Raw genomic sequence first — 27,410 nt, forward strand, 5'->3', positions numbered from 1 at the left:
CCATGTGCAGAAGGATTCACATTTATTGGTTCAAATACAGTACCTAACACTTGCTAAACATGCATTTCACACTAATTGGTCACATTTCCACAGGTAGTCATTTCACAGAACAAAGCCCATCCTTTGCCAGCTGGCAAGGGTGGGAGGTAGCAGAGGGCCTGGGTAGCCTGCAGAGCCCGCCAACTATCATTTGGTCATGCAGGGTTGATGCAGCCAGGCTGGCAGGCAGCCCTTGGCCGGCCCTTTGGGGACAAGGGCTCAGAGACATCCCGTTTACTCAATTCCTACACAGGACTGTGGGTGGAGGTGGACCTATGGTAGGTAGCTCAAGGGTAGGCTCATGGATACATGTGCCACCAGAACCCCTAAAGATAGTGTTTGTGGGAGGTGGTGCTCCCCACAGGAAGGCAATGGAGGCCTCTTCAAGGGGGTGGCTAGTCCCTGGCTGGACAGGTGGGAAGGACTCCCCAGGCACAGCCCAGACATTACAGTGCAGCCACAAGCCCCTATCGCAGGCCTGGGATGGCAACACAGACAAAAACACCAACACCCCAGGGCAGGCAGGGTTTCTTTCCCGACAGAAACATGTAAACAGAGCAGGAGCTACAGTATTCTTTTCCCACAGGATTCCTCAGAGAGGAATAGACCAGGATGTCACTCAAGAGGTAGTTTTTTTTCTTCTTTTCATTGGAAATCTGAGTCAATATTATCACCTATTACAAGACAATTTCAGAGAAAGAAAACAATGGTCACCAAAGGGCAAAGACAGTCCTTTGGCAGGCAGGGCTGGCTTCGGGACTTGGAAGACTTGCCTCCACCAGTAACACAACTTTTTTCTTGGGCTTATAGCAGGCTATGGCCTTCCTCAAAGCTTCCCTTTGAGCCTACAGTTGGTTCCCGAGCAGGCTGTCACTCAGGTAGGGCTGCAGGCCAAGAAGAGGAAGGACAAATGGGGACTGGACTGGACAGAGGAACCAGGCTTCTTATGAGTTGGCAGAGGCAGCACTAACATGGCTCATGTTGCAGGATAGCCAGAAGTCTTCAAGTCTCAAGGTAGCCCAGGTCTGGCCAAGGAGGAAGCCCCAGCTTGGTCCCAGGCTCAGCAGGCTCTCTGGAGCTCCCACCTCTGAGGAAACAGTCCAGGTCTGGCTCCCAAGCCCAGAAAAGAAGATATTGCTGTGGCAGCCAAGACAGGGGTTGCCAGGGACCCTGTAATTAAATACACATCCCTGAGCTGTGGCCCTAGAAACCCTTGCCTCAAGGCTAACCAGTTTCCAGTACCTGGTGGAATAATTGCCGTTTCTCATCCTGAGACACAGATATTTCACAGACACTGGACATAGATGCTGCAAGCTGAGGAAAAAGGGAGATGATCAACTGCAAAGGCAGAAGGGAGTGCAGGGAACTCTCATGGATCAAGGGGAGAAAGTACAGTAGTGGGTTTTTTTGTTTAGTTTTTTTTTTTTTTTAACTTTAAAAAAATTAATAAAGAAAAATTTGAAGTTTAATAGAAAAGCTGGTCTGAAAGACTGGATTTCTTAAAACAACTGCAAACATTTAAAAAGCAACGAGGAAGAGAGACATAGACCAGGGGCCCAGAGCTAAAGACTTGGAACCACTGCTCAGCTTCCTACCCTGCTGGGAGGCCAGGATCAACCTTACTTTGGCCAACCTTAGCCATGGCTTAGATGTTGCCCACAGTGGATTTGTCTATCTCCATCTGTCCCATTCTCCAGGAAATCAAGAATAAACAAATGTAGGAAATGGGTAGCAGAGCAATGCAGCTAGCTCAGAGAGCCCAGCCTTTTAAGGATCTGGTGACACTGACCATGGCAGGTATTCACTTCCCTGAGAAGGGGTGGCAGGTGACAGGCAGGTTGTTGTGGAATGGGTGACTTTTAGAGCAATGCAGCTAGCTCAGAGAGCCCAGCCTTTTAAGGATCTGGTGACACTGACCATGGCGGGTATTCACTTCCCTGAGAAGGGGTGGCAGGTGACAGGCAGGTTGTTGTGGAATGGGTGACTTTCAGAGATGTTATGGACACCCATAGGTTCCCTCTATCCCTGTTCTGGTTCTGAGGAACAGGACAGGGAGATTCCTGCCTGCTTCCTTCTATCCCTCGAGGATCACCCACCTCACCTGTGGGTCAGGCACAGGGGGCTGGGTGTCCTCTGAGCCAGGTGGAGTGCTTCTGAGACAGGTTCTGGAGAGTTTCTCCAGACTAAGGGCAAGAATACCAAACCTTGTGAAGGACTCCAAAAGTCTACAAAGGGAGCCAGAGAGCATGAATTACAGATGAAGTTCCAAGATTCCAACTTTTGTCTTGGGTCAAAAAAAAACATTCAAAAGGGAAGGAAGGTAAAAGCTTACATGTTTCAGTGCAGTACAAGGAGATGGGGTTCTGCTTTTCCACACAGTTTTCAGGTCATATCTTTATGGTGGAAAAATTCTCACTCAAAATGAGTGCTTTTGGTGGCTGGGGATCAGAGAGAGGACAGAAGAGGAATCAGACAACACACACAACTTTTTTCTTCTCCCACTAGCAAAAAGGCTACCTGTTAACCAAACATTATGGGAAGAAAGGCAAAAAACAAACATACCAAACCTTCTCCTCCAACCTTTCTCTGTGTCCTTCAAACCAAATTCAAATACATCTAGTGGCTGACCTAATGTCTCCACGTTGCTAGCTATACTCCTACCTTCTCATAATACCTGAGTTTGCAACGCAACACATTCACTTTACCCTGTTTAAAAAAAGCCCACGTCATAAAAGGACTGGGTGCAGAAGACATTAAAGGCGGTCCACAGGTCAGACTCTGGCTCGGAACACACGGCCACTTGGCTCAGAGATTCTGCAGAGCTCTCAGCAATGAATGGGCTCTTTGTTCTATGGAATCTGCTGCAAACATTTGTAAAAATGGATTTGTGCAACAGCAACTTGCAGAACATTTCTCCCACTTCACATATTAACAACTTTCTCCGTTTAATACTACATTATTGGAGAGACATGTTCTTGCCTCATCAGAGAGCAATTTCCTTTGACACCCAACACAACAGGTAAAATGCTTAATTCGAAAAGCAATTTCAAAAAATAATAATTTGACAGATGGAGGTCTAAGCAAAGAAAGATGCTGCACACAGGAGCCATCTTGGAGAAGGGGTTTTTGATATGTGTCCTCTCTCCTATCTTAAGTAAAGCAGCTCAGAGTCTGACCTGTAGCCAAAAAATGTGACCTAGTTGGTTAAATAAAAAATTCAGGGAAACAAGAAAAATATTGTGAACTTAGAAATAAACAGATACATACACACATTCACACACAAAATCTTCCCACTGATGTGCTAGTTGGAGCTTTTCCTGAGGAACATGTCTCTTCTTTCTTTTCTTTCTCAGAGCAGTTGGGGAAATGGCATTGAGGAGCAATGCTCTGAGTTTTAGATCCATTAAGGGAAAAAATCATCACTCTGCTGGTACCCGTAACATTTCAACAGAAAGAAAAAATTACAATCAGACACAGACTACCCAGTATGCACACAATGTGGGGGCCTCCTGGATAGGTTTATTAGGCTGAGTTGGGGAGAGAGCAAACAGCCTTTGACTAAACAGGCAGAAAGAAGTGCTGTGGGACCCTCAGAACCACTTAGATCCCTGGATGCACCCAACTAGGTGGTCAGTCTGCTGCACTGGCTTCAGAAGGTACCTGCATATAGGAGGGGGCAACTGCTATACTAAGGCAGAGAAGGGAAAAGCACCTGAAAGAGTTTCAAGACAAACTTGGTATGACCATTGGCCAAAGTCAAGAGGGTAAGGAACATTTCCTGGGATTAGGTGGGGTAGGTAGTAAAAGAACAAGGGGTCCAGGCCATATCTGCAGAGGCAGCCAGGCCCTTAGGAACATGAGGTAGTTTAAAGCCCCCCTTCCCTTTCAGATGCTTTTGGCTGCAGCCCTCCAGGCCTTGGCCAGGCAACTGACATTGTAAGGGGCAGTTGGGCCACTCTGGGCTTTGGGCTTTCTGTTCTGGGGCCCTGAGGGAGCCTGGTCTTATTTTGGAGAGATAAGCAGAACTTGAAGTAGAATTTAGGGGCAAAATTTCTGGTCAGCAGGTGGGTAAATGGTCCTTCCCACTATTTAAAAAAGAGAGTATAATTTTTGGATTCAGTCCTGGGGGCTAGGATGAGGTAGGGTAGAGAGAGGAACAGTGGATTCCAAAGGAGGAAAATTTATTCTTATAGCAGTCTGGCCTTTTTCCCACTATGCTTTGAAGAAAACAAAGTGAAAAGAGAATAAATCATTAGTGGGCACCAGTATTCAGAACATGGCATTTTGCTCAGTCAGTTTTTTCAAAGGGCCAATAGGAAGTCAAATTTATAAGGGAGAGGAAAGGACTCTGAGGAAGGTAGGTCTTAGCAGATCCACGTAAGAAAACTAGGTAGCTATGAGCTCCAAAGGAGCTGGAAGGCAAGTCCTATGGATTGATTTATTGCCAGGACTTTGCCTGGATGAAAAGTTGACAGTGGTGGTGTAGGGGGGTGGGGCAGCAGGGTGTGAGGACAGAAACCATTCTGCCCTTAGGATTTGTTGGGTGGGATGACACCTGCCTTAAATTTGGTCACTGTGCCCTACTCTCTCATGCTTTCCAAAGAAAAGAGATAGCTCAATCTTTATCTTTCCTGTTTCCAACATCTCACCCACCATGCTTAATAAATCTCCTAACAACACTTTGCCCCTTTGTGGTGTGCTCTTTTACCTGTCAATTCTGTAGCTAGAAAAAGGCAGTTTGCTCTCTGACAGACAAATGTATGAGTATCCTGAGAAAATGTGGAAAAAGTAGGGATGGTCACCCCTTTCCCCCCATTTCCACTGAGGTAGTCGTCTTTGTCAACATTATGGAAATAGTCATCTTAGCCCCATCCCACCCTCTCCCTCAAAATACAAAAAAACTATCTCTAAACAATGACAACACTGCAACATTAAACATCTTCACATTCTGTAAACTGCAAGGAAATGCATTGGCTGCATTCACACAAAAGCACGTGCATCGTGTTGAAGGCCATACATTCAACTCTGTCGTGAAATAAATATATAGAAAAAATGAGGTTAAAAAACAGACAAACAAACAAAAAACTCTTCTTGCTATGGAGGCAACTGGAAATACTGCTTCACAGCCTCCACCTTGGTCTCTCTGGCTCTTTCCTCCGGAGCCTGTCCTGCCCACCCAAGGCGCTGTGGTTGGCCTGAGGAGGGTGCTGGGAACAGGTCATTCCTTGCCCACACTTGTCTTGCAGGAATGCAGCACCACCTTAAAGAGAAGGGGCAGCTGCTCCAGGGGTACATTCACCATCTTTCCTGGAAACAAGGTGGGAGAAGAAGAGTTAGCAGTGGCCACTGGTGGAAGGGCAAGTCTGCCTCCTCTTGGGCTGTTGGAGGAAGGATATCACTTTGCTGAGTGACTAGGAAAAGAGAAGTGCCAGAAGCATCACAAACGCCAAACAGACTGGGCTAACATCCTGCTATCCAGATCCATTTTGGTGCCATAGGGAGTCTAGAGATGGTTCCATCTCATAATCATTCTACTACCCAGGAAATACTTACTCTGTACTAGGTGGTTAAAAGCATTGTCTCATTTTATTCTCACAATATTTCTGTGTAACAGATATCACCTTTTATCTCCATTTTATAGATGAGAAATCTGAAACTTAGAGGTAGTCCTAGATGTCCTCTTAGAGCAAATACCATGAGAAACTTATATCCTGTTTTCTTTTTTTTCCTGGTAGATTCTCTAACTAGCATTCTACAAAGCATTGCCTCTCAGAATAGTATAACAGGTTAATAAAAGTACAGGAGGTAAAAAGGGGGGAGAGTTACAGAAGCAAATTTGAGAAATTCAGGGTTGAAAGAGCATTACAGGTTTCTGTATTGAAGGACTTAGAGTTTTTAGTGTGCTAATATGCTTTGTAAATACCTAAGGCTGTGGTTGTCTCCATCAGTAACTTAGAGTCACCTGGGGAGTGTTTTAAAAATACTGATGCTCGGGCTCCACCTCATACCAATTAAATTAGAATCTCTGAAGGTGTAACCCAAACACTGATATTTTTAAAGCTTCCCAGGTGACCAAAAGTATTGCCAGGGCTGAGAAATCAGTTCTATAGGGGAGAGTGGTGTTTAATTATTGGCTTGCCTTTATTTCACAGAGCACCTGACTAACATCCTATCTGGTAGAATATAGTTTATAAAATGCTGAAACAAACTATCAGAATATCCCTAAAATTCCAATAGTTTAGGTCTAGCTCACATCTGCTAGACCACTCCGTGGCCCTTGTCAGATTGAAAATTTTTTCCTTCAAAAATTGTATTGCTGAATTTTATAGGAGCAATGCCAGACTAGAGGTCACATTTCTGAGCTGCTCCTCAGTATGTGCTGGACAGCTATAAACAAAAGAATTTTTACTAAATGAAGTAATAAACAACAAAAAAAGCCAGGATTTTATATTGAAATAGATCCATTTAAATGTCAAGAAGATCAGAAGGGGGTCAAGACCACACACAAACACATACACACTCCAACACACAAAATTCCATTGTAAACGAAGGATTTTAAAGATATCAGTTTAAATAAATGATCCCCTAAAGCTCATGGGCAATTCTATGAGATGAAGTTAATTTTTTTTATTGCAATATAGTTCACATACCATAAAATCCACTCATATAGTATATAATTCAGGAAATGAAATTAATTTGAGATACTCTGAGCCTGTTTCCCCATCCACAGAATGGCCATATTACCAGCCACCAGCCTTGCAGTGATTGTTCTGAGATTAAATGATATAAGGCCATAAAGGACTCTCTGCATATCACAGGAGCTCAGGAAATGCTAGCCTCTCTTCTCTACAAAGAAACACAAACTTCCAGTTATAATAGAAATTTTCTGAGGGAAAGGGTAATAACTCTTTTATGTAGCTGATGAAAGGCCTAGAATCAGCATCCTGAAAACACTGCTCGATTCCTTCCTTTCACAAGCTAAGAGAAGCAAGGGCTGGAAGCCCAAGACCCAGGATATTACCTGCAATATATCGAATCTCAGGTAAGCACATCATGAGATCAGGAAAGCGGTTCGGCTGGTGTGTATATTTATATTCAGTGAAATCCTGGCAAATGTACCAGTATCGCTTATTCAACTGTTCCAGCTGTGAGGCACTGCTCAGACCCCTGATATCTGTGAAAAAACCAGAGGGAATGGGAGGGGCTTTCTTATGTGAAAGAAACACCAGCTCCTTGAATATGTGTACCTTTCAATTAAAAGTCATTAAATGTTGTCACGACAGGGATCTTTTCTCTTTCTAATACGGAGGAACTAAGCTCTGGATAAAGGAAGAGAAATAAGGTAGAGAAGAATAAAATAATATAAAGCACAGTCACTAGACTGAGCCCTTTGAGAGCAAGGATATGGCTTTCTCAGCTTCATACCCAGCTGCCAACATAGGGTTTGGTTCAAAACAGGTACCAGTGAATGTTGAACAAATGACTGAATAATCTACCTTTCCAAATTCATCCTTCACAGTATCTTTAAATTTGCCCTTTGTTGGAGCCAATCAGAAGCCTTGCTGATACCTACACATCCATGCTTGAAACACACACACGACCTTTCCAAATTCATCCTTCACAGTATCTTTAAATTTGCCCTTTGTTGGAGCCAATCAGAAACCTTGCTGATACCTACACATCCATGCTTGAAACACACACACACACACAATCTCCTGTCTGCCTCTGTTTTCACTATTCTACCTGGGCTGTCCCTCCATTTTTTCTATCTATCCACACACACATCTTTTTTATATATAGAATATGAATATAAATATTCTATATATAAATCTTACCCAGGCTTTGAGGCTCAGCTTATATTTCTCTTCCTCCAGAAAGTTGCTACTGATCTCCCCCCATCTGAGGTAATGAAGTAATGTGTTAAGAGCCATCAGAGTGTATGTATACTTCTTGAGGCCAGAAACCTGGGGTCTAATTTTTTTTTTTCAATGTCTTTAATGCTCAGCACAGGGCTTGGCCTAGGGAAGGCATGAAGAACACAAGATAAATGCATGAATGGTGTAGAAGCAGGAGGAGGAGGTTTGGCCAGCGGCGGGGGGGAGAATGGGCAAAAAGCAGGAGATCAAGAGTCTCTGGACTAGGCAACTGAATACAGGAAAAGAGCACTTTCAATGCCACAGGCAGCAAAATAGCCTGGTTTCACTCTGGGAGTGAACACTCATATGCTACTTTGGAAAAAAGAGAATACAAATTCTCCTTCATGTAATGCTTACCAGCAGCTACCAAGCGCCACTTGCAGGAAATACTCCACATAAATCACATCGGCACTGTTCTAATTAAAAGCCATGTTTGATATGTGCATGTGAGTTTTTGTGCACCCCCACTCTGCCCTGTCACACAGGCCTTATCTCCAACAGTTTCATCAGTCACTCTGCTCTTCTTCAGTCACTGGTAAAGTTGGTACATGCTTTAAATGACGCATGTACTGTCCTTGGTGTCTGTGTTTAAATGCATTAAAACTGACTAAACAAAGCGAATACTCTTCCTTCCTCCATGAGTTATAGAGATTGTGGCATTTAGGTTTGAAGAAAAAATCCTAAGCATTCCTTGCACTATAAAGGGGCAAGGTGATGACAAGGGGGAGCATAGGCCATCCAAGATTGGTAGCCATGTGGTATGACAGATTCTGTATTACAGTCCTGAGGGTAAGGGGGGTTAAACAAGGAGAGTAAATGTTCACTGACCAAAAGAAAGTCTCTTTTCTCTGCCTCCAGCCACTCACCTTGGTTTAGGAAATTAATTGCTTTCATGCACGCATATTCCTCATTGCTGACCTTCAGCTGATGGAACTTGTGATACAGGTAGATGAGCCGCTCAATCACCTCCATCCCTTCATCACTAAATCTGGAGAATAGACACAGGTGTTAATAGTGGGCTCTGATACCAGAGGAGGCCAAGCAAAGGCAGACAGAGGGCTCGTAAAGCTCCTCAAGGCATCTACAACAGGAAAGAGGCTGGGCTTGGGGGAAATGGACTCCACAGCCATTGTGAAGGACAGGCACATCCATGGTTTGTCTAGAGGCCAACATAGCTCATGCAAGCTGTTGTTCTCAAGGTCAGATGGAGTCAATCAAATCTAGGTTCAAATCCAGTTCCATTATACACAGCTATGAGAGCTTGGGAAGGTCATTTGACCCCTCTAAACTTTGAGGTCCCCCTCTGTAAGATGATAATGCTTGCCTGCTTGGGCTAACAAGGGCCAAAGGTGGTTTGGGATGTAAATATGGAAAAATATGACATTATTAAGATACTGCTATTGTTGAGATGCAGCCTCCAGTATCAATGGCAGCTGCCATGGTGACTCTATGTAAGCCTCTGACACAATGCAGAAAAAGGTGCAGGTTGTATGTATTTACGTTCACTGTTTCCAGAAGGGCTGAGATTAAGCACAGAGAAAATTTTTATTGGCAGCCCTGACTTCAGCTAGGGACAGAGAGAAACATTACCTGAATCCCCGTGCCATGCCAGTCTCTGTGTTGGGCACTTTGTGTATTATCTCATTTGATTCTCACAACCCTATGAGCTAGGTGTGATAATCATCACCAATGTACAGATGAGAAACAAAGTTGAAAGAAGAGAGGGGACTGGTCCACAAGCACACACCTAATTGGAGTTCGAACTTGGAACCTGGGCCAACTCCTTGAGGACCTGCTTCTTCCAATATCTAAAGTGGTATCCCCTAGCACAGGGGCCCAAAGCTGGCCAACCTCCTTTCTTTGAGTTAGGAGAGAACACCTTGGGGAAAGACCAAGTTTTAGGCAAAGGAGGCCCAGGCTATGCACCCCGGGGGACTAATGCTCTGGGTATGCTTCATACTGGGATGAAGATACCTCCAAACTAAGGAGGCAAACATTTAGTGAGGATTTGGGGTAAGGTCTTGCCTGAATCATTCCAGGAGTGGGGTGGACAGTGGGCCAAGGGGAGTTTCAGATGAGTCTTAGATGGAGCTCAGTCACAAAGAGAAGATGCTCAGCTCCAGGGCTACTTCCTGGTGACATGTTCAGATCTGGGCAAGAAGGCCCTATCTGGGCAGGGTCCAGAACACCTGGGAATGCACTATTGCTTCTAGGCTTTACTGGTTTCCACATTAATTCTGAAGGCTTTGCTAGGCTTTGCCTTCCTGGACAAGATGGGCTTTTTCTCTTCCCTGGGAAAGCCTGGCTCTGGTTGGGGTCAGAGGCACCTGCACTTCTCAAGCACCAGGGGGAGCCACAGCAGCAGGTATAGTATCTGCAATCTGACCCTCTGCCTCATGGCATGGCTCCCAATCTGAGACCAGACTTCTTCAGTTTGCTGATTTGAGCTATGATGGCTGACTCAGTTTCTCTCTGCACCTGGCCCAATGGCTTTTACCACTTTATTGACACTTTCCTAGACTGGCTGATAGACAATTCAATATTCAATAACCACTGTAACAACTTTTATCATTCTACCATTTGTTGAGTATTCGCTACCTGCCAGGCACTTCAAGTATTCTACATATATTCTCACTGGATATTCCCAATAACTCCACAAAATGGATATTAATCATAATTCCCTTTATTCACATGTGGAAACAAAGGCTCAGAGAGGTTATTTACTATGCCCCTATTATGTATTACATCCTTTCACATGCATTCTTACATTTTACCATATTAACAATAACCTGGGAGATAAATAATACCACCTCCATGTTAGAGATGAGAAAGCAGAAAAAGGTGATTTTCCCAAGGTTACATAGCAAATAAGAGGTGGGGAGCCAAGGTCCAAACCCAGGTTTTCTAATTCCAAGCCTGTAGACTTTTCTCTGTACTGCACTGCCCACCCTCTGATCCTGTCTTGTCCTTAACTGCTGACTGGGAAAGGCTACCAGAGGGGACCCTCAGGAGCTCTGTGTTCCCATGGCAACTTGGCCCCCAGGGTGAGGTGGGGGAGATCCCTGGGAAAGTGTTAGGTTTACTGCAGTGTATGAAAAGCTGAGACTTGCAGGATACAATGTGCTTGGGAGTGAAGACCAGTCCTCATCATAGTACTTTGTTGGCTACTTATGTTTTGAGAGGAAAAAAGGTCTTTACTGCCAATTCCCTTTAGTATCTGATTATAGCAGTGGAGTGTGGAAGAGACGGGGTAGAGCAGAAAAAAGGAGGATGCAAGGGGAGAAGCGGTGTCAGCATCTGTTTGGTGGCTGAGCAGTGTAGCAAGCAAAGATAATGCTCTGTCCGTTAATCAGCAACCTCTTGCCCCAAGTGCTCACTCTGGCACTGCAGAACCTGCAGGTGTGTGGCTATCAGTCAGATCCCTAGCCTGCAGTGCCAAACCTGACCCTGTCTGAGTCTTGACCTGAGGGACACAAAGGAGCTCCCAAGTGCCTGGCCTGTGCATATGCCCCAGATCTGCCCTTTCTCTTGGGGATAGCACATCCCTCTTTTCCAAATTTCCTACAACAGGCAACCATCATGGGCCCCTGGCAGTGGTGGGGGGCTGGCAGGCAGCCCAGCAGCCCCCACTCAGTCTCCACAGCCTGACTGCAAAGCTTTCCTCCACACCCCGCATCCCACCCCTTGATAAACAAAGTTGTTCTCTGTTCCATGGGCCTGCTTTCTTCTGCAGCCGTGCCTCCTCCACATCTGCCCACTCCACAGTTCTGACGCCCCTGTATTCCCTGTCTACAAATTATCAACATTCAAAGCCAGAAAGTTGGACAAACACACCCATTCTTCTTCTAGGTTCCCATTACACAAGCATGCTAGGACAAGGCAAACATTCCTGCCAAGATCCCCCAAACCACTGGACCATTCAGTCAGCAATAGAAGCTGACACTGTATAAGTTATGTCCCATTAAGAGGGCTGAGAGGCCCAGTTGTCTCTTTTTCATTCATCTAAATGCACCTACCCCCAGGAGCAGTCATCAGCCACAACCTTAGAGGAAATGTTATCTCAGCACCCGTGTACAAACTCCAAGATGAAAAGTCAGACTGTAGCTCCAGGACAAGTTCCAGAAAGTCAAACCTTTTGAGAAGGCTCTGGGAGAATAAGAATCTAGTATAGGGTAACAGTAAAGAGACTGGCTTTGGAGCACAATAGACGTAGGTGATAATCTTAACTTCATCTCTTTCTAGCTTTGTAGCCTTTAGTTTTCACCTCTCTAAATCTCATGCTCCTCATCTCTAGAACAGGAGTAACACTAGTGCCAGTCTCACGGGGTGGCAGTGAGAACTCAACAATTAACATATTAACAATGAGCATAAAGCACTTAAGTCGGAACTTGTCACAATACTCTATAATTGTTAGCTACTATCATTATTAATAGCTTTATCATCATCACTCCTATTATTGCAGCCAAAAGAAAAGATTGTGTTTCCTTAGCCTTATAGGCAGGGAAGCTGGGAGGGAAAGTTTTCCAGAGATCTGGCAGAAATGGAGCCAGTGCTCATGAGATAGAAGTGCCCATTAAACCCCATCTAGCTCAAGGCATCTTCTCCTGAGGGTGAAGGAGTCTTGATTAGGGCCAGGAGCAGTCACTGGCTGGTGCTACAATCTGTTTTAAATCAAATTCACTCGGCTCACTGTCTGATAACAGTCTGATTAAGGAATATGGGCACCATAAATTTGATTCAATATTTGAGAAGAGAAAAGGAGGTGGTCATGTATCATTTGAGAAAAGCCTTTCATGACAGCAGGAACTCACTTGCACTCAAGAGTTGTACAGATAGTCTGGGGGAGTGGGAGCAATGCAGGAGCAGGAAAGGTAGGAAAGAGCTATGGCCAATTACAGACGCCACACCCTGAGTTTCCAACAGAGTGGGGACTACCTTTTACAGTGATTAACCTGTCTCCAGAGGTTCCTGACCTGCCATTTCCTATGACTTCCTAGCAGTCCCAATGCATCTCAGACTCCATAGACATCCAAACCAAACTCAGAATGGTGCATCTCCCATCCTATTCTTCTCAGGCTCCTTCATCTTGGGTAAAAGAATTGGTGCCCACCTGCCCAGCTAGTCTAAAAACCAGCAGTCATTCCCAATTTTTTTCACTCACTGAAGTCCCACTGACTTTACCTCCTTGACATCTCCTAACTTTGTGCTGCTCTGTCTAATCCCAAGGTCACTGCTGCCTTGTCCAGGCCATGTTTTCTTTTACCTTGGGCTATGGAACAACCTCCTACCCAGCCATTGACTAGCCTTGTCCATGCCAATCCATCCTGAGCTTTACAGCCAGAGAGATCTTTCTAAAACTGAACCCAACTGTGTAATTCCCCCATTTAAAAACTTGCTATAATTTAAAACTATTACACAATAAAGTCCAAATTCTTTAGATTGGCATTTGGAGCACCTTCACAACCTTTCTTTCTAGTCATTTCTTCCCTCATTTCTCTCTCTCAGATACATTCCCCCTATAATCTTATCCACAGAATTGCTTTTAATTCCCTGCATATAACAACCATCCAGGATTTCTAGGACTTCGTGTTATTCTCCTGCCTTTGTCCTCTTCTCTACAATGTACCTAGAAAATTCTCACTTCAAGGTTCAGCTGAAACATCTATTCCTTTGGTAACCTTCCCTGATTTTGCAGGTGTAGGCACTCACTCCCTAGTCTACCTTGTACTGTCCTTCATATGCTCCTCAATAGACCCATGCACTGTAGATTGTATCTGATTCTATTTGCCTCCCAACCCCCTAAACCAAGAATAGGGACTCTCAGAGTCGGAAACCATATCTCCATCATCTATGATCCCAGCTTCTTCCCCAAACATACCCGATAGATGCTCAGTAAATGGCCATGGAGTCAGAACTAACAAGTTGAAGTTTAACACTTACTTTTCCATTGACGGATTCCATAGTAGAGTAAGAGTCCTAACAACAAATCCATTTCTTATCCTCAGAATCCACTTGAGTACTCAGCAGCAACATGTGTCCCAGAGTTAGCATTGTTCAACAGAGCTTTCTATGATGATGAAAATGTTCTGTATTTGCACTCTTCAATATAGTAGCGATTAGCTGTATGTGGCTACTGGGCACTTGAAATGTGGCTAGTGCAAATGAGGAACTAAATCTTTAATTTTAATTAATTTAAGTTTATCAGCTGTTATTGGTCTCTGCCTTGGTCTTGGGACTCAAGGGATTGGCTACAGTGAGATGCGATGCCTTATGAAGCTCAAAGCCACAGAACACCCTGTACTGCCACTGACCCCTGCCACCAATATAACACTTCACTGTAGACTGCATTTGCTTCTATTTGCCTCCCAATCCCCTAAACCTGTAGAGGGCCTGGGAAAACCCACCAGTCTGTAATGAATGGAGCTCAGAGGCTAAACTCTATAGGCAGCACCGGGCTGAACTGGTATATTCCAGGCAAATAGGGAGGGTAGGCTCCCTGGGCCAGCTCTGACACTGGAGTAGGCTGAGTGCTATCCAAACACCCCATCGGCCCAGTGTTATGAAGCAGGAGACAGGAATTTGATGGGAACAATGAATTAGAAGCTTTGGACAAGAGGTTAGGTCATCTACAAAATCAGATAGTTCTGTTTACAGGACAAAGTGTCAGCTGGGTTCAAAACCCTGTCATTTATAGATCACCCTGAAGCCAGAAACCATCATGAATAAGAAAATATTAGAAAACCAGGGAACAGAGTCAGCACCCAAAGTCTTCCCTCCCTCAGCTGTGTAAAGGGCACTTGAGGGTCTTGGAGCTTTGCTCCCAGCTTGAGCCTTGGCTTGTCTTTATGCCACGATTGGGTGGCAGGGGGGAGATGCAAACCAGTCTTGTGAAGAGAAGTGTGGGTGTTGGTACTCCACCCTCTCCAGTTTTCATCAATGGGTGCCTTGGAATTCTATGACTTCCACTATTTTAAACTATCTAATAAATGTGATTTATTGAAATATCTATTTAAATGTGAATTAAACTTTATAAGACTTTTCATATGGATAAATTAATAAGCCAGAAAAGCTGTCTCAACAGATCATTTGTCCTGATTTGGGGGTCAGGAAATATGATCACTGTGTGCCCCAAGTCTCCAAAGTGAGTAAGTAAAAAGTGTGCATAGACAGGCTATGTAGCAGCAGGGAAAAAGATAACCCATTCTAGACAGAGAAGTTAGAAGGATTCCAGCCAGCTGGGATGAAATGTCATGCCAGAAAACAGTGAGGAGAACTATTCGATCTCTTAGTCCTCTGTTCTTAACATCTCATTGCATCTCAGATGCAGTGAAAGAGCCTAAACCTTGAAGTGAGGCAGGCATAAGCTTGAATCCAAGCTCTGGATTCAAATCTAAAACCGTCATGGGTGGGTCTCTCTGAACTTCTGTTTTCTCATCTATAAAACAGGCATAAAGACACCCATAACGCTGGAGGCTGTTAGAAAGAAATAAGACAATGATATAAAATATCTAGCCTAGTGCCTGGCACGCAATAGGTACAATGATCCCTAGGTCTCCTTCTTGGACTGTAAACTACAGTTCAGAGCTCCTCTTGCCTTGTAGAGCAAGACCTTGAGTTCAGATTTTTGTTTTTCCCATATGCTGTAGATTGGATGCATTCCCCCACCCCCCACCTCATTGAAGCTTAAATCTCTACTGTAACTGTTGAGAGTGTGAAACCCTATTATGTTAATTGAAAGGTGGGGCCTTGAAGAGGTGATTAGATTGTAGGCCCATGCTGTAGTGAATGGGTTAATAATGATGGTCTCTCTCTCTCTCTCTCTGCTCTGCTCTGCCATTTTCAGCCATGTGAGATACCTGCATTGCTGTAAAGCCATTACCAAAGAAGACCCTCACCAGTCGTGTTCTCTGGACTTTGGATTTCCCAGCCTCCAGAACTGTAAGCAATAAATTTAGTTTTCTTTATAGATTACCCAGTTCCAGGCATTTTGTTATAAGCAACAGAAACAGACTAATACACCATATATATTATCTTATCTCAGTAATTCTGAAATAAGAAAAACAACAGCTTAGCACTCTGTCAAGCTTGACTGTATAATATTTATTCCTCACAACTATCTTCTTGGAGAGGTACTGTTATCATACCATTTATAAATTCAGAAGCTGAGGATCAGAGACTTGGCCAAGGTTACAAAGCTAGTCAGTGGCAGAGTGTGGTTTAATGTTCATCCTTTGGAGGGCTACACAACCCTGCTTTGCAGGGATGACAACAGTTTGGTTGCTTGGGATTTCTTCCCCAGCCAGCAGCCCTCACCTGTGTAGTTCTTCATCAGAGGGTGAGTACTTGGCGGTGACATCAGCCAGCTCCCCAAAGATCTGCTTGCTGTAAACGGTGAGGGAGGATAGCAGGATTAGTTCCTGCCACGTAGAGCTCAAGAGGCATGTGTAATCCTTGATTGAGAGCTCACAGAAGAAAGGCAGTTTCTTGATCCAGGCAATCTGCCTAAAGAGCAGCTCATCAGCCAGGCGGCAAAGCAGGGCAAACAGTTCTGCCTGTGTCACAGCATATCTGGGGGGTAGGGACAGGGGAAAGTCACTTCCATTGGCCAGAAGGGGTGGACAGGGGCACAGGGAGAGGATACTACTAAGGGCACAAAGGGTTCCTGGCAGTAAGTTCCTTGCCTCTGACCATGGGTCTCGAGTTCCATTCAATTTTCTGATAAAGGGACAGGACTGAGACCAGTAGCAAGCTCAGGTATCCTCTAATATTCCATGTCCTAGAGAAAATTCCCAGGCATTCCTGCCCTAGTTTTGGCAATGAGAACTCCATGGGGTGGATCTGGTGCCCAACCAATACAGGGACTGGCACAAAAATGTATCTCAGGGCCAGATGGCTGAAGAGAACAGAACAAGTTCAGAAGCTTTTCCTGCTCTCACTGCACCCCCTGGTGGTGAGAGTTCAGGAACCAGAGTTGCTCAACCCTTCCTTTAAGCTACAGCTAGAGGGAAGTAGCAGGGAATTTCTCAACTCTGGAGGCCTCTGAGGCCACGGACTTAAGGGTCCCAGCTGTCTTCTTCTCAAGGCCCCCTGGCATGACTCTTCCTCATAATCTCACATCCAGACTTATAAAGGTGTGTGTGACCTTCCTGTAAGTAGATATTTGAGTCTCCTCTTCTGAATCTTGGAAACCAGCATAAGAAATCTCAGGCTACCTTTTAGGAGATCTAAGCTTGATAACATTCAAACAGCCTATGCTCCAGGCCAACTCAGATAGGGCCAACTGAGTACTGAAAGAGTATTCCATCCACCCTCTCAGGCGGGCTAGGCTACCTATGTATACAATGGCTAGAGATGCAGACAGGCCGCGACCAGTTAGGGCCTTGAGTGCCTTGTTAAGGAGCCTAAACTTGATGTATGATTATGCCCAGAATTATCACTCATCTCTGACACACAAATGCTCACACCTAATCTTACCTAGGCCCAAGCAGAAACAAAGGCCCTTCAATTCCAATTCCAGAGGGACTGAGAAGTAACCCTAACTCCATGAGAAAATATGCTTAAGGAAAAAATAAGGGACCGTTAACATCAAAGATAAGCAGAGATTTGACCTCTCATGCTTCAGTCTTCACTTGTTATCCTGACTCGTCCCAAAGCCTGGGGTACACCTGCCCGGGTGCAGGTGGGTGTGCGTGGGACATTCCGAGATTTTAGGGGCCAAGCAGGGCAGAGCTCACTCACCCATCTTCGATCAACATAGGCGTGCCCAGTGGCTCTAGGTCCTCGGCTGATACCAGTTGGTGAATCAGACTGTATGACTGGGGATCCAAGCTGCGAGCTTGTTGGGGCAGAAGTGGCGAGTGACCAGAATAGTTAAAAAGGTGTGGTATGTATTGATAATGTGGAGGCACAGACATTCCCATGTACTGCTCCCTGAATGCCATGAATCCATTTAGTTCCACAGACCTACTGAAGAGAAAAGTCTCCTGTCAAGCAGAGCCATGGCAGGCCTAGTGTCTACTCAAAGGAAATGAACCAGAAGGTGGCTTAGGCATTCTTTTTGCCATGAGGTCTTGTCTTTATCAAGACAGGGGACGTAATTAATGGTTACGTGAATGTCTCCACTACTAGATTCTCATCTGTGAGACAAGGACTCTGCAGGTGCAGGAATGTGGGGTTCACACTGGACATCCAATGCTCGGCAGAGTAGTTAGTGAATAATATTGGTTGAATGAATTCTTTGTACAGGTGCCACATCTGGAGGGTTTTTAATGGATACTGATAGACTAAAAATGGGTATTTTTATTATTTTACTCTTAGGGAAACTAAGGCACAGATAGGCTAAATGCTTTGTGAGGCCACAAAACAAATTTAGCACCCAGCAAGGAATCTGGCATGTGACAACAACTCCATAAATATTCAAAGGAACAAACTAAGAACAGCTGAATGGAATAAAAGCTACTATTAAATATAAGGAGAAAGGCACATTCTTACCTTCCTCACCTTTCTTGGAGAAATCTAACCACTCTGTCGCTAATTAAAAAAAAAAAAAAATCCTATAGCTTTTACCTAGATCTATCTCCTATACAGGGTCGTCAAACTACAGCCTGCAGGCCAAATCCAGCCCATGGCCCATTTTGGTAAATGAAGTTTTATTGGAACACAGCCACATCATTGGTTTACATATTGTCTGTGGTTGTTTTCATGCTATAAAGGTAGAGTTGAGTAGTTGAGACCCAGACCATTAGATATGCAAAGTCTAAAATATTCACTATCTGGTCTTTACAGAAGTAGTTTGCCAACGCCGTCCTATAAGAAAGGTTTCTGGGAAAAGGAAATCTTCCCTGCTAGCTGATGGCTCCATTTCACACCTAATGACTAACTTAAGATACCAGGCTTGAACCAAGAGTCTCTAAATTTGTATTTCTTTATAGCAGCAATTTGCCTGCTGTAAAAAGCCTTTACTATTTCTTAAAATTTATAAAGTCAAAAACACTGACTCTTGTGAGGTGGAGAAATTATAACTTAATTCAACATTGTAAATGTGGTTTTGTTTTATTTCAGTAATAAAATAAATGAGGGAAAAGAGCTACATTAAAAATGTTATTCTCGGGCTGGCCCGGTGGCGCACTCGGGAGAGTGCGGCGCTGGGAGCGCAGCGACACTCCCGCCGCGGGTTCGGATCCTATATAGGAATGGCCGGTGCACTCACTGGCTGAGCGCAGTGTGGGCGACACCGCACCACGGGTTGTGATCCCCTTACCGGTCATGAAAAAGACAAAAAAAAAAAATGTTATTCTGTTAAGTGAAGAATATATGGGCATGAATAGATAGCATTTTATAGGTCTGTAGAAGAGACCCCTGACACATTCAAGGTCCTTAGCATAAAATGGTCTGGGAAACACTGATTTGCATCTCCTGGACCCTACCCCAAGAGCCTAAGAGACGGGCCGGCCCGGTGGCGCACTGGAGAGTGCGCCGCTTGGGAGCGCAGCGGCACTCCCGCCGAGGATTCGGATCCCATGTGGAGACCGGTTCCCGCTCACTGGCTGAGCGTGGTGCGGGCGCAACACCGAGGGTTGCGATCCTGTTTCCGGTTCCTGGTACGGGCGCGACACTGAGGGTTGCGATCCCGTTACTGGTCAGTAAAAAAGACAAAAAGGAAAAAAAAAAAAAAAGAGCCTAAGAGACGGGCCGGCCCGGTGGCGCACTGGAGAGTGCGCCGCTTGGGAGCGCAGCGGCACTCCCGCCGAGGATTCGGATCCCATGTGGAGACCGGTTCCCGCTCACTGGCTGAGCGTGGTGCGGGCGCAACACCGAGGGTTGCGATCCTGTTTCCGGTTCCTGGTACGGGCGCGACACTGAGGGTTGCGATCCCGTTACTGGTCAGTAAAAAAGACAAAAAGGAAAAAAAAAAAAAAAAAAAAAAAAAAAAAAGAGCCTAAGAGACAAAGAGTACAATGGCTGAGACAACCTGGCAGGACTACTAGGCCAGAGATTTTTTATGGGTCTACTCTTTGAGTGGTTCCTAGATGATGATGCTGGGTTTGCTTAAAGCTCACCTGGAGGACAGTGTGGAGCCTGGTGAAGGTTGGTTGCTCTCTGAAGCCCTGTGCCCAGGAGAACTGTGGTCGCTGTCACCATGGTTGCTCCAGTGATTGGCCTCTTCCTCAAACTCTTGCCCAGACATGATCCTTTCGATCTCTTCTTCTGATATCTTTAACAAGGAATTGATAAATATTAGATTGGATGTTCAGAACACCCTTTGTTCCTTCTTCAGGACTGAGAGCTTATTTAAATCTCATGCAGATTCCAGCAGTCTCTAGAGAAAACCCTAGATTCCCTCTCCTCCACCCCCATACTCCAGGCCTCTCACTAATCTTAGGATAGCTTGGCTGCTTGCCTCCCTGCACCATGGCCCATTATGGCCTTCCTCTTGCCCACTTACCTTACTCTCAAGCCACAAAGCCTCTAGACTCTTCAACATTCCTCTTTGTCCTTGAGTCTATTCTTTCCTAACCCTGAAACACCATTCCTTAATAACAATATTGGACTTGCCCTTTAAAATCCAATCCAAATGTCACCTCCTTTGTGAAGCTTTCTACCACCACCTAGACAGAATTTTAGGTCCTTCTTCTATTCACTCATAATTCTGTGTATTCTGGGAGAGGCAGAACCACATCGTGGTTGAGAGTATGAATTCTGGAGCCAGACCACCTTTGTTCAAATCCAGGTTCTGCCACTCCTAGCTGTACAATCTCGGGCAAGTTATTTAACTATTTAAGCCTAAGTCCCTTCATCTGTATGGTAGAGAGAATAATAGTATCTACTTCATAGGGCTGTTTTAAGGATTAAATTAATCTATATCAAACAATTAGAAAAAGGCCTGGCACATAGCAATAATTATGGAAGGGGTGATAATGACATCATTGTCATTATTTTTACAGCACTTGTAATAGATCATAAAAATATCCTCTGTAAGATCTAAGGCCTTGATAGGACCTAGAAAAGAGTTAAGTACTCAGTAATACATTTTAAATATATGAACAAATATTCATTTATTAAGTCTCAACCAAGTACCTCTGCATAGTATTTTTTTTTTCCTTAGGAAAAATGACATTTCTAAGCCTATCAAATAAAAGAAGAAATTGCAGCTCAGAGAAGTGAACTGACTTGCCCAAGATCACATTGTGTGCCAATGTCTGGAAAGGAGCTTGAGGAAGGGGCCAAAGTATCCAAGTATTCAGTCCAGTGCTCTAGCTACTATACCACAGAGGGAGTGAATAAACTTTTTTGTAAAGTGTCTAACCCAGGGTTGAGGCTTAACTGGCTAAACTCAGCACACAGAATTAGAGTGAGTACTAAGGAGGAGGGGCTAGATGGATTTTTATTTGTTGTTCCTATGGGAACCTGGGAGGATCTTTTCTCCCAAGTCTGTCTGACTCAAACCTGCATACTTCCTTACTCCAACAGCCTGTGAGGGAACCTTGAGCTGCCTTGGTCATAAATATAGGAACATTTAGAACTGGAAGACAGCTAGCACACAGGACTTGGAGGGGAAACACGAAACATTTAACTGCTGCATAAGTTGAATGGCTGGTCTGAAATATCCTGAATTACATATTAAATTGTAGGGGGTGTTTTTTAAAATTCAGTCACATGCAGCAAACAAAAACACTTTTCTCTTAGGGGTCCTTAGAACCCTGAAAATCATTGTGTGCATTTTACAAGACATATGATGATAAACTGTGCTATCGAACTGCAAAACATTTATTGAGGCCCTGGCTGAAGCAGCCTCAGTGATGGTAGTAAGAGCAAGACTGGAGCTTGGAAGGCATGAAAGTACCTGGGCCAGTGAAAAGAGCCAGGCCTGGTGAGGTAAGTTTACTCCAGCTGGAAGGCAAGTTTGGACAGCATCTGTCTCTCCCTGGGGTTCTCATGGGGCACTGAGCAATTGCTGATGCATTGAACATGCTGGGAGTGCTTGAACCAGGGACAAATCTCATTTGTCATTTCCTAGCTGGGTGCTATTGGGCAAGTCACTCAAGCAATCTGAGCCTTAGCCCCTTCATCTGTGAAATGGAGGTAATACCACCTCCCTTTAGCTCATGGTTCCCTCACAGGATGGTGGAGCAAATAAGTATGCAGGTTTGAGTTAGACTTGGGAGGTCAGTCTAAGGTAAAGTTATAAAGTGCACATGCACAATAAGTGCTCAATAACTGGAAATTCTATCCCTCTTTTTCTGTATTAAAAACAAACACAATTAAGAACTTGTAGATCACAGCTCTCTCTGCCTAACACACCATCTATAAACAGTTAAAACTAAAAGGGAGATGCCCAGTATCAAAAAATCAAATGCAATGACAGGTGAAATAGGTTTCTCTGGGCCAGCCCGGTGGCGCACTCGGTAGAGTGCAGCGCTCCCGCTGAGGGTTCGAATCCCATATAGAGACCAGTCTGCTCACTGGTTGAGCGCGGAGCGGGCGCGACACCAAGGGTTGTGATCCTGTTGCCGGTCGCGGTGCGGGCGCGACAGGTGATATTTTTTGCAGAAATAGAAAAAACAATCCCAAAATTCATATGGAATCCTGAGTAGCCAGAACAATCTTGAGAAAGAATGACAAAGCTGGAGGCCTTACACTTTCTCACTTTGATACATATTGCATAGCTATAGTAATCTAAACCATATGGTACTTGCATAAGGACAGACATAAAGACTAATGGAACAGAATATGGGGGTCAGAAGTAAAACCACACATATTTAGTGAATGAAGATGTCAAGACTACACAATAGTAAAAGGATAAATCTCTTAGTTGCTTCAACAAATAGTGCTGGGAAAACTATATCCACATGCAAAAAAAGAAAAGAGGAGCAACAAAAAAAAATTGGACCCTTGTCTTACATCACACACAAAAATCAACTCAAAATGGATTAATGACTTAAAGACCTGAAACTATAAAACTCCTAAAAGAAAACACAGAAAAACTTCATAACATTGGGCTTGACAATTACTTCTTGGATATGACATCAAAAGCACAGGCAACAAAAGCAAAAATAGACAAGCAGGACTATATCAAACTAAAAAGCTTCTTTCCAGCAAAGGAATCAATTGGGTGAAAAGTCAATCTATGAGAAACTATGTGGTTGTAAACCATATATCTGATAAGGGGTTAATACCCAACATATATAAGGAACTCCTATTAACTCAATAACAAACAAACAAAACAAAGAACCTAATTAAAAATGAGCAAGAGACTTGGAGAGACATTTCTCCAAAGAAGACAATGACCAATAGTATATGAAAAGATGCTCAACATCACAAATTACCAAGGAAATGCAAATCAAAACTGTGTTACCTCACACTTGTTAGAATGTCCATTATCTATCAAACAAACAAACAAACAAAAAACCAGAAAATGGGCTGGCCATTTAGTTCAGTTGTTTAGAGAGTGGTGTTGATAATACCAAGGTCCAGTGTTCAATCCCTGTACCAGCCAGCTGCCAAAACCAAACAAACAAAAAAGTGAAAGTCCTCTCAAAACACCAGAAAATAACAAGTATTGATGATACTATGAAGAAACTGGAATCCTTGTGCACTGTTGGTGGGGATGTAAAATGGAGAGCTATTATGGAAAACAGTATGAAGTTTCCTCAAAAAATTTAAAATAGAACTACCATATTCAGCAATCCCTCTCTGGGTATTTATCCAAAAGAACTGAAATCAGCATCTCAAAGAGACATGAACATGCACTCCCACGCTCATTGCAGCATTATTCACAATAGCCAAGAGGTGGAAACAACCTAAATGTCCAGTGACAGAGGGATGGATAAAGAAAATGTAGTATATTCATACAAACAGCTTTTAAAAAGAAGGGGATCCAGGGAGGGAGGAAAGGGGTTTGGGAAGTGATAGGTAGGACAAAGGGCATAAAGAAATGCCACGATTTGTAAGAATGAATATGCTAATAACAAATTAAAAAATGAAAAAAAAAAAACCCAAATACTTAGATTGAAAATTTTTTTAAAAAGGGAATCTAGTTATATGCTACAACAAAGATGGATCTTGAGGACGTTATATTAAATGAAATAAGCTGGTTACAGAAGGATAAATACTACATGATTTTACCTTATGAGGTATCTAAAGTAGTCAAACTCAATAGAAACTAGAATGGTGGTTGCCAAGGGGTAGGGGAAAGGCAGAATGGAAAGTTGCTTTTCAGTGGATATAGAGTTTCAGTCACGTAAGATGAAAAAGTTCTAGAGATCTGCTGTGTAACAATGTACACTAAGTTTTTAAGTGTACTGTATATTTAAAAATTTAAGAAGGTAGATTTCATGTTAGTTTTTTTTAAAACTAAGTCCAGACCAAAATAAATAAATTTACAAGAGATATATATAACTTGAATAACAAGAATAAAAATGTTTGATCAAAAAAATAAGAATGGCTCTCTGTTCTTTCTGCTTCCACCATCTTGCAATGTGAGACTCCTGGGTCACTGTAACCACCACCAGATGGACTTTGGACTTGCCAGCCTTAGAAACTCATCCAGATGACATGAACAATTATCAACACGAACATGGTGAATACTGCTGATGAAAAAGGAGAGGGTGATGAGGAAGAAGAATATGAATTTTATTCTGTCAGAGTAGAAGAGCAAACCTGACGGCTGTCACTTAGCCAAATAGGGGTTTGTTTTCCTCCCATAATGACAAGCCCGGATGTAGGCAGTCTAGGGACAGTGCAATGACCCCTCAATGTCCCAGCTCCTCTCCCTGATCAGATTCAACTCTTTACGAACAGAAAAGGATAAAGCCAAGAAAGTGCAATCTCTGGCTTCAGAACTCGAGAATACCCAAGCTGAAAAAATACAATAAGTGAAATTAAAAATTCACTGGATAGCATTAACAGAATATTAGACACTGCAGAAGACAAGACAAATGAATGCACAGTAACACAAACTATTCAAATTGAAGTCAGAGAGTAAAAAGGAAAAAAATCAGTCTCTCTTGCTCAGTCATTCACCTGCATCACTGTAGAGAGTCCCCACCAAGAACAAGGCCCTCTCCAGATATGTTCCCTGAACTTTGGACTTCCCAGCTTCCAGAACTTCACAACCAAAGAAGCCCCTCACCGTAAGTGTTCCCTGGACTTTGGACTTCCCAGCCTCCAAAATTGGTGAGGCAGGCGATGTCCTTGGTGGCCTGGAAGAAATGGGTAGCTGCTAATGTTCCATGGAGCAAACCTTTGACTGCTGGGAGATGGAAGTTGTCCATTCTCACCACATGATACCCTGCGTTGTTATGGAGAGTCACCACCAAGAATAAGGACCTCACCAGATGTGTTCCCTGGACCTTGGAATGCCCAGCCTCCAAAACTAAAAAAGGCAGAGAAAAGGAGGCACTGTGACCACAGAGGAGACACTGAAGTGATGCTGCCACAAACCAAAGAACATCTGAAGCCACCAGAAATTAGAAAAGACAATAAACGAATTATCCCCTAGAACTTCTGGAGGATGTGTGGCCCTGCCTGCCCCTTTCAGACTTCTGCCCCACAGAACTGTGAGAGAATAAACTTTAGAGAAAATCCAGGACATAGAAGATGAAGTTAGAGGAAACAATAAGGCAAATCCAGACTGTGGGACAACTGGCCTCAACCCTTCAAAAACTAAAGTCAAGAAGAAAGAAGAAAGTGGGGGAAATGTACTAGTTTAAAAGAAACTAAAGATGCATAATCAAAAAAAAAAAAAAAAAAAAGAATGAATACTGCAGACTTGAGAGTCTCTCTCTTTCACACACACCCCCTTATTGAGTGCATACTGTGTACAAAGCTCATGTGACAGGAAATACTCCAGAGATCATCATTGTGTGTGTCAAAACAACTCGGAAATCCTGTCCTTCTTTCATTCCTTCACATTTAATTGCATAAATCCTATCAATTACCTATTAAATATCTCTTCAATCTATTCCCTCCCCTCAATCTGCACTGTCACTGCCCTACTTCAAACTATTACCTATATCTCACCTGGACTTCTACAAAACCCTTCCAACTACTTTTTCTCTACCTCAGTTTCATTCACTCTCACCCCACTCATCACAAACCATTTCCACTGCTAGAAAGATCTTTCTAAAATGAAAATCTAGAAAGATCTTTCTAAAATGAAAATCTCCTCTTCCTACTTAAAACCTTTTAGTGGTTGCCTCTTGGTCCACACCAATAATTCTTAAGGTATGCTCCCTGTCCACTAGTGTGCTGAGGGATTCACTTAATAGGTCAAAACTAGACCGAATTCTCTATCCTCATGAAGATCTTCTTCTGTTGGCAAAAAAAACCAAGTGGTGTAGGCCAGCCTCACAAAGGCTTTACCTGAGGAGCTACAGTCAAAGACAACTGAAGGACACTCTTTAGAGAACTGTTTTCAAATTCAAGGAATCTGGGCCGAGCCCGTGGTGCACTCGGGAGAGTGCGGTGCTGGGAGCGCTGCTGCCGCGGGTTTGGATCCTATATAGGGATGACCGGTGCGCTCACAGCGCTCATTGGCTGAGCACGGTGCGGCCAGTCTCAAAAAGGACAAAAAAAAAAAAATTTCAAGGAATCTGTCTTATCTTCCTACCACTCCATGTGCTCAATGCTCCATTGACTGAATGAAATCCTTGTCATTCCTTAAAGATTCATCCTCAGGTCTTTTCACAGTCTGTTCTCTTTAGCATGAAGAAAAAATGCCTGGCTTCCCATCCCTCCATGAACAGCTAATTCTTCCTTCCCCAAGACTCAGTTCAAACTTTATCTTCTCTAGGAAGCCTTCCCTGAGTGTCTCCAGTCCCCAACCAGGGCTCCAGCCCAAACAGAATAGAAGTACCCCCCACCTCCCAGTACTCCCTGGACATCCTCTATTATCTCTCACTGTATGTGATGTCTGTTTATGTATCAGCCTCTCTCACTAAACTGAGTTCACAGTATAAGGCCTGGTAGAGAAGAAATTTAGTAAAAATGTCTGTGAGACTGAATGGTATTATCATTCCTACTCTACAAACAAGGCAATGAACATTCTGCCTATATATCTTTACATGAAATGAACAGCAAAGAAGTCTTGCTGATTTCTACTAGGCTAAGTTACCTACACCCTTATATGACTGACAAAAAAAAAAAAAATCCTCTGGATAACTCATAAGCAGAATTGGGTCACTGCCTAAAAAATCCTTAAGAAGGCTTGAGTAATCACAAGATCTTTCATCATTATCTTATATATTTAAGATCTGCAATGCACTTTCACCTCCAGGCCCTAAAAGCAGTTTTACAGGAATGAAAGCAAAGATGCTCCCTCCACCAGGACCAAGGTGAGCTACAGAAGCATTGGGAGCCCTGAGTTTCCAGGATGAACCAGAGAGTGTGAGGTCTAGAACTCACCTGGACTGGCCCAATGCTCTTATTTCGGCCTCCAGGCATGCCATCTTCTCT

General features: G+C 43.7%; 1 protein-coding gene across 3 annotated transcripts; it reads right to left on the reverse strand.

The window, feature by feature from the left end:
• Nucleotides 1-27,410, reverse strand: NR6A1 (nuclear receptor subfamily 6, group A, member 1). Of its 3 annotated transcripts, none has more exons than XM_008568020.1 (7): nt 27,360-27,410; nt 20,015-20,169; nt 17,694-17,918; nt 16,269-16,523; nt 8,822-8,943; nt 7,061-7,213; nt 1-1,209 (listed from the first exon to the last, which is right to left on the reverse strand). In XM_008568020.1, the coding sequence occupies exons 1-7, from the start codon at nt 27,396-27,398 to the stop codon at nt 1,100-1,102; spliced, it is 1,059 nt and encodes a 352-aa protein (XP_008566242.1). In that variant the 5' UTR covers nt 27,399-27,410; the 3' UTR covers nt 1-1,099. The 3 variants fall into 3 exon arrangements, with proteins under 3 accessions (XP_008566242.1, XP_008566241.1, XP_008566243.1); XM_008568019.1 differs by having other exon boundaries at nt 17,694-17,921; XM_008568021.1 differs by lacking the exon at nt 1-1,209 and adding an exon at nt 3,526-5,346 and having other exon boundaries at nt 17,694-17,921.

Source organism: Galeopterus variegatus, unplaced genomic scaffold (assembly GCF_000696425.1).
Source record: "Galeopterus variegatus unplaced genomic scaffold, G_variegatus-3.0.2 Scaffold367, whole genome shotgun sequence".
NCBI lineage: Eukaryota > Metazoa > Chordata > Mammalia > Dermoptera > Cynocephalidae > Galeopterus > Galeopterus variegatus.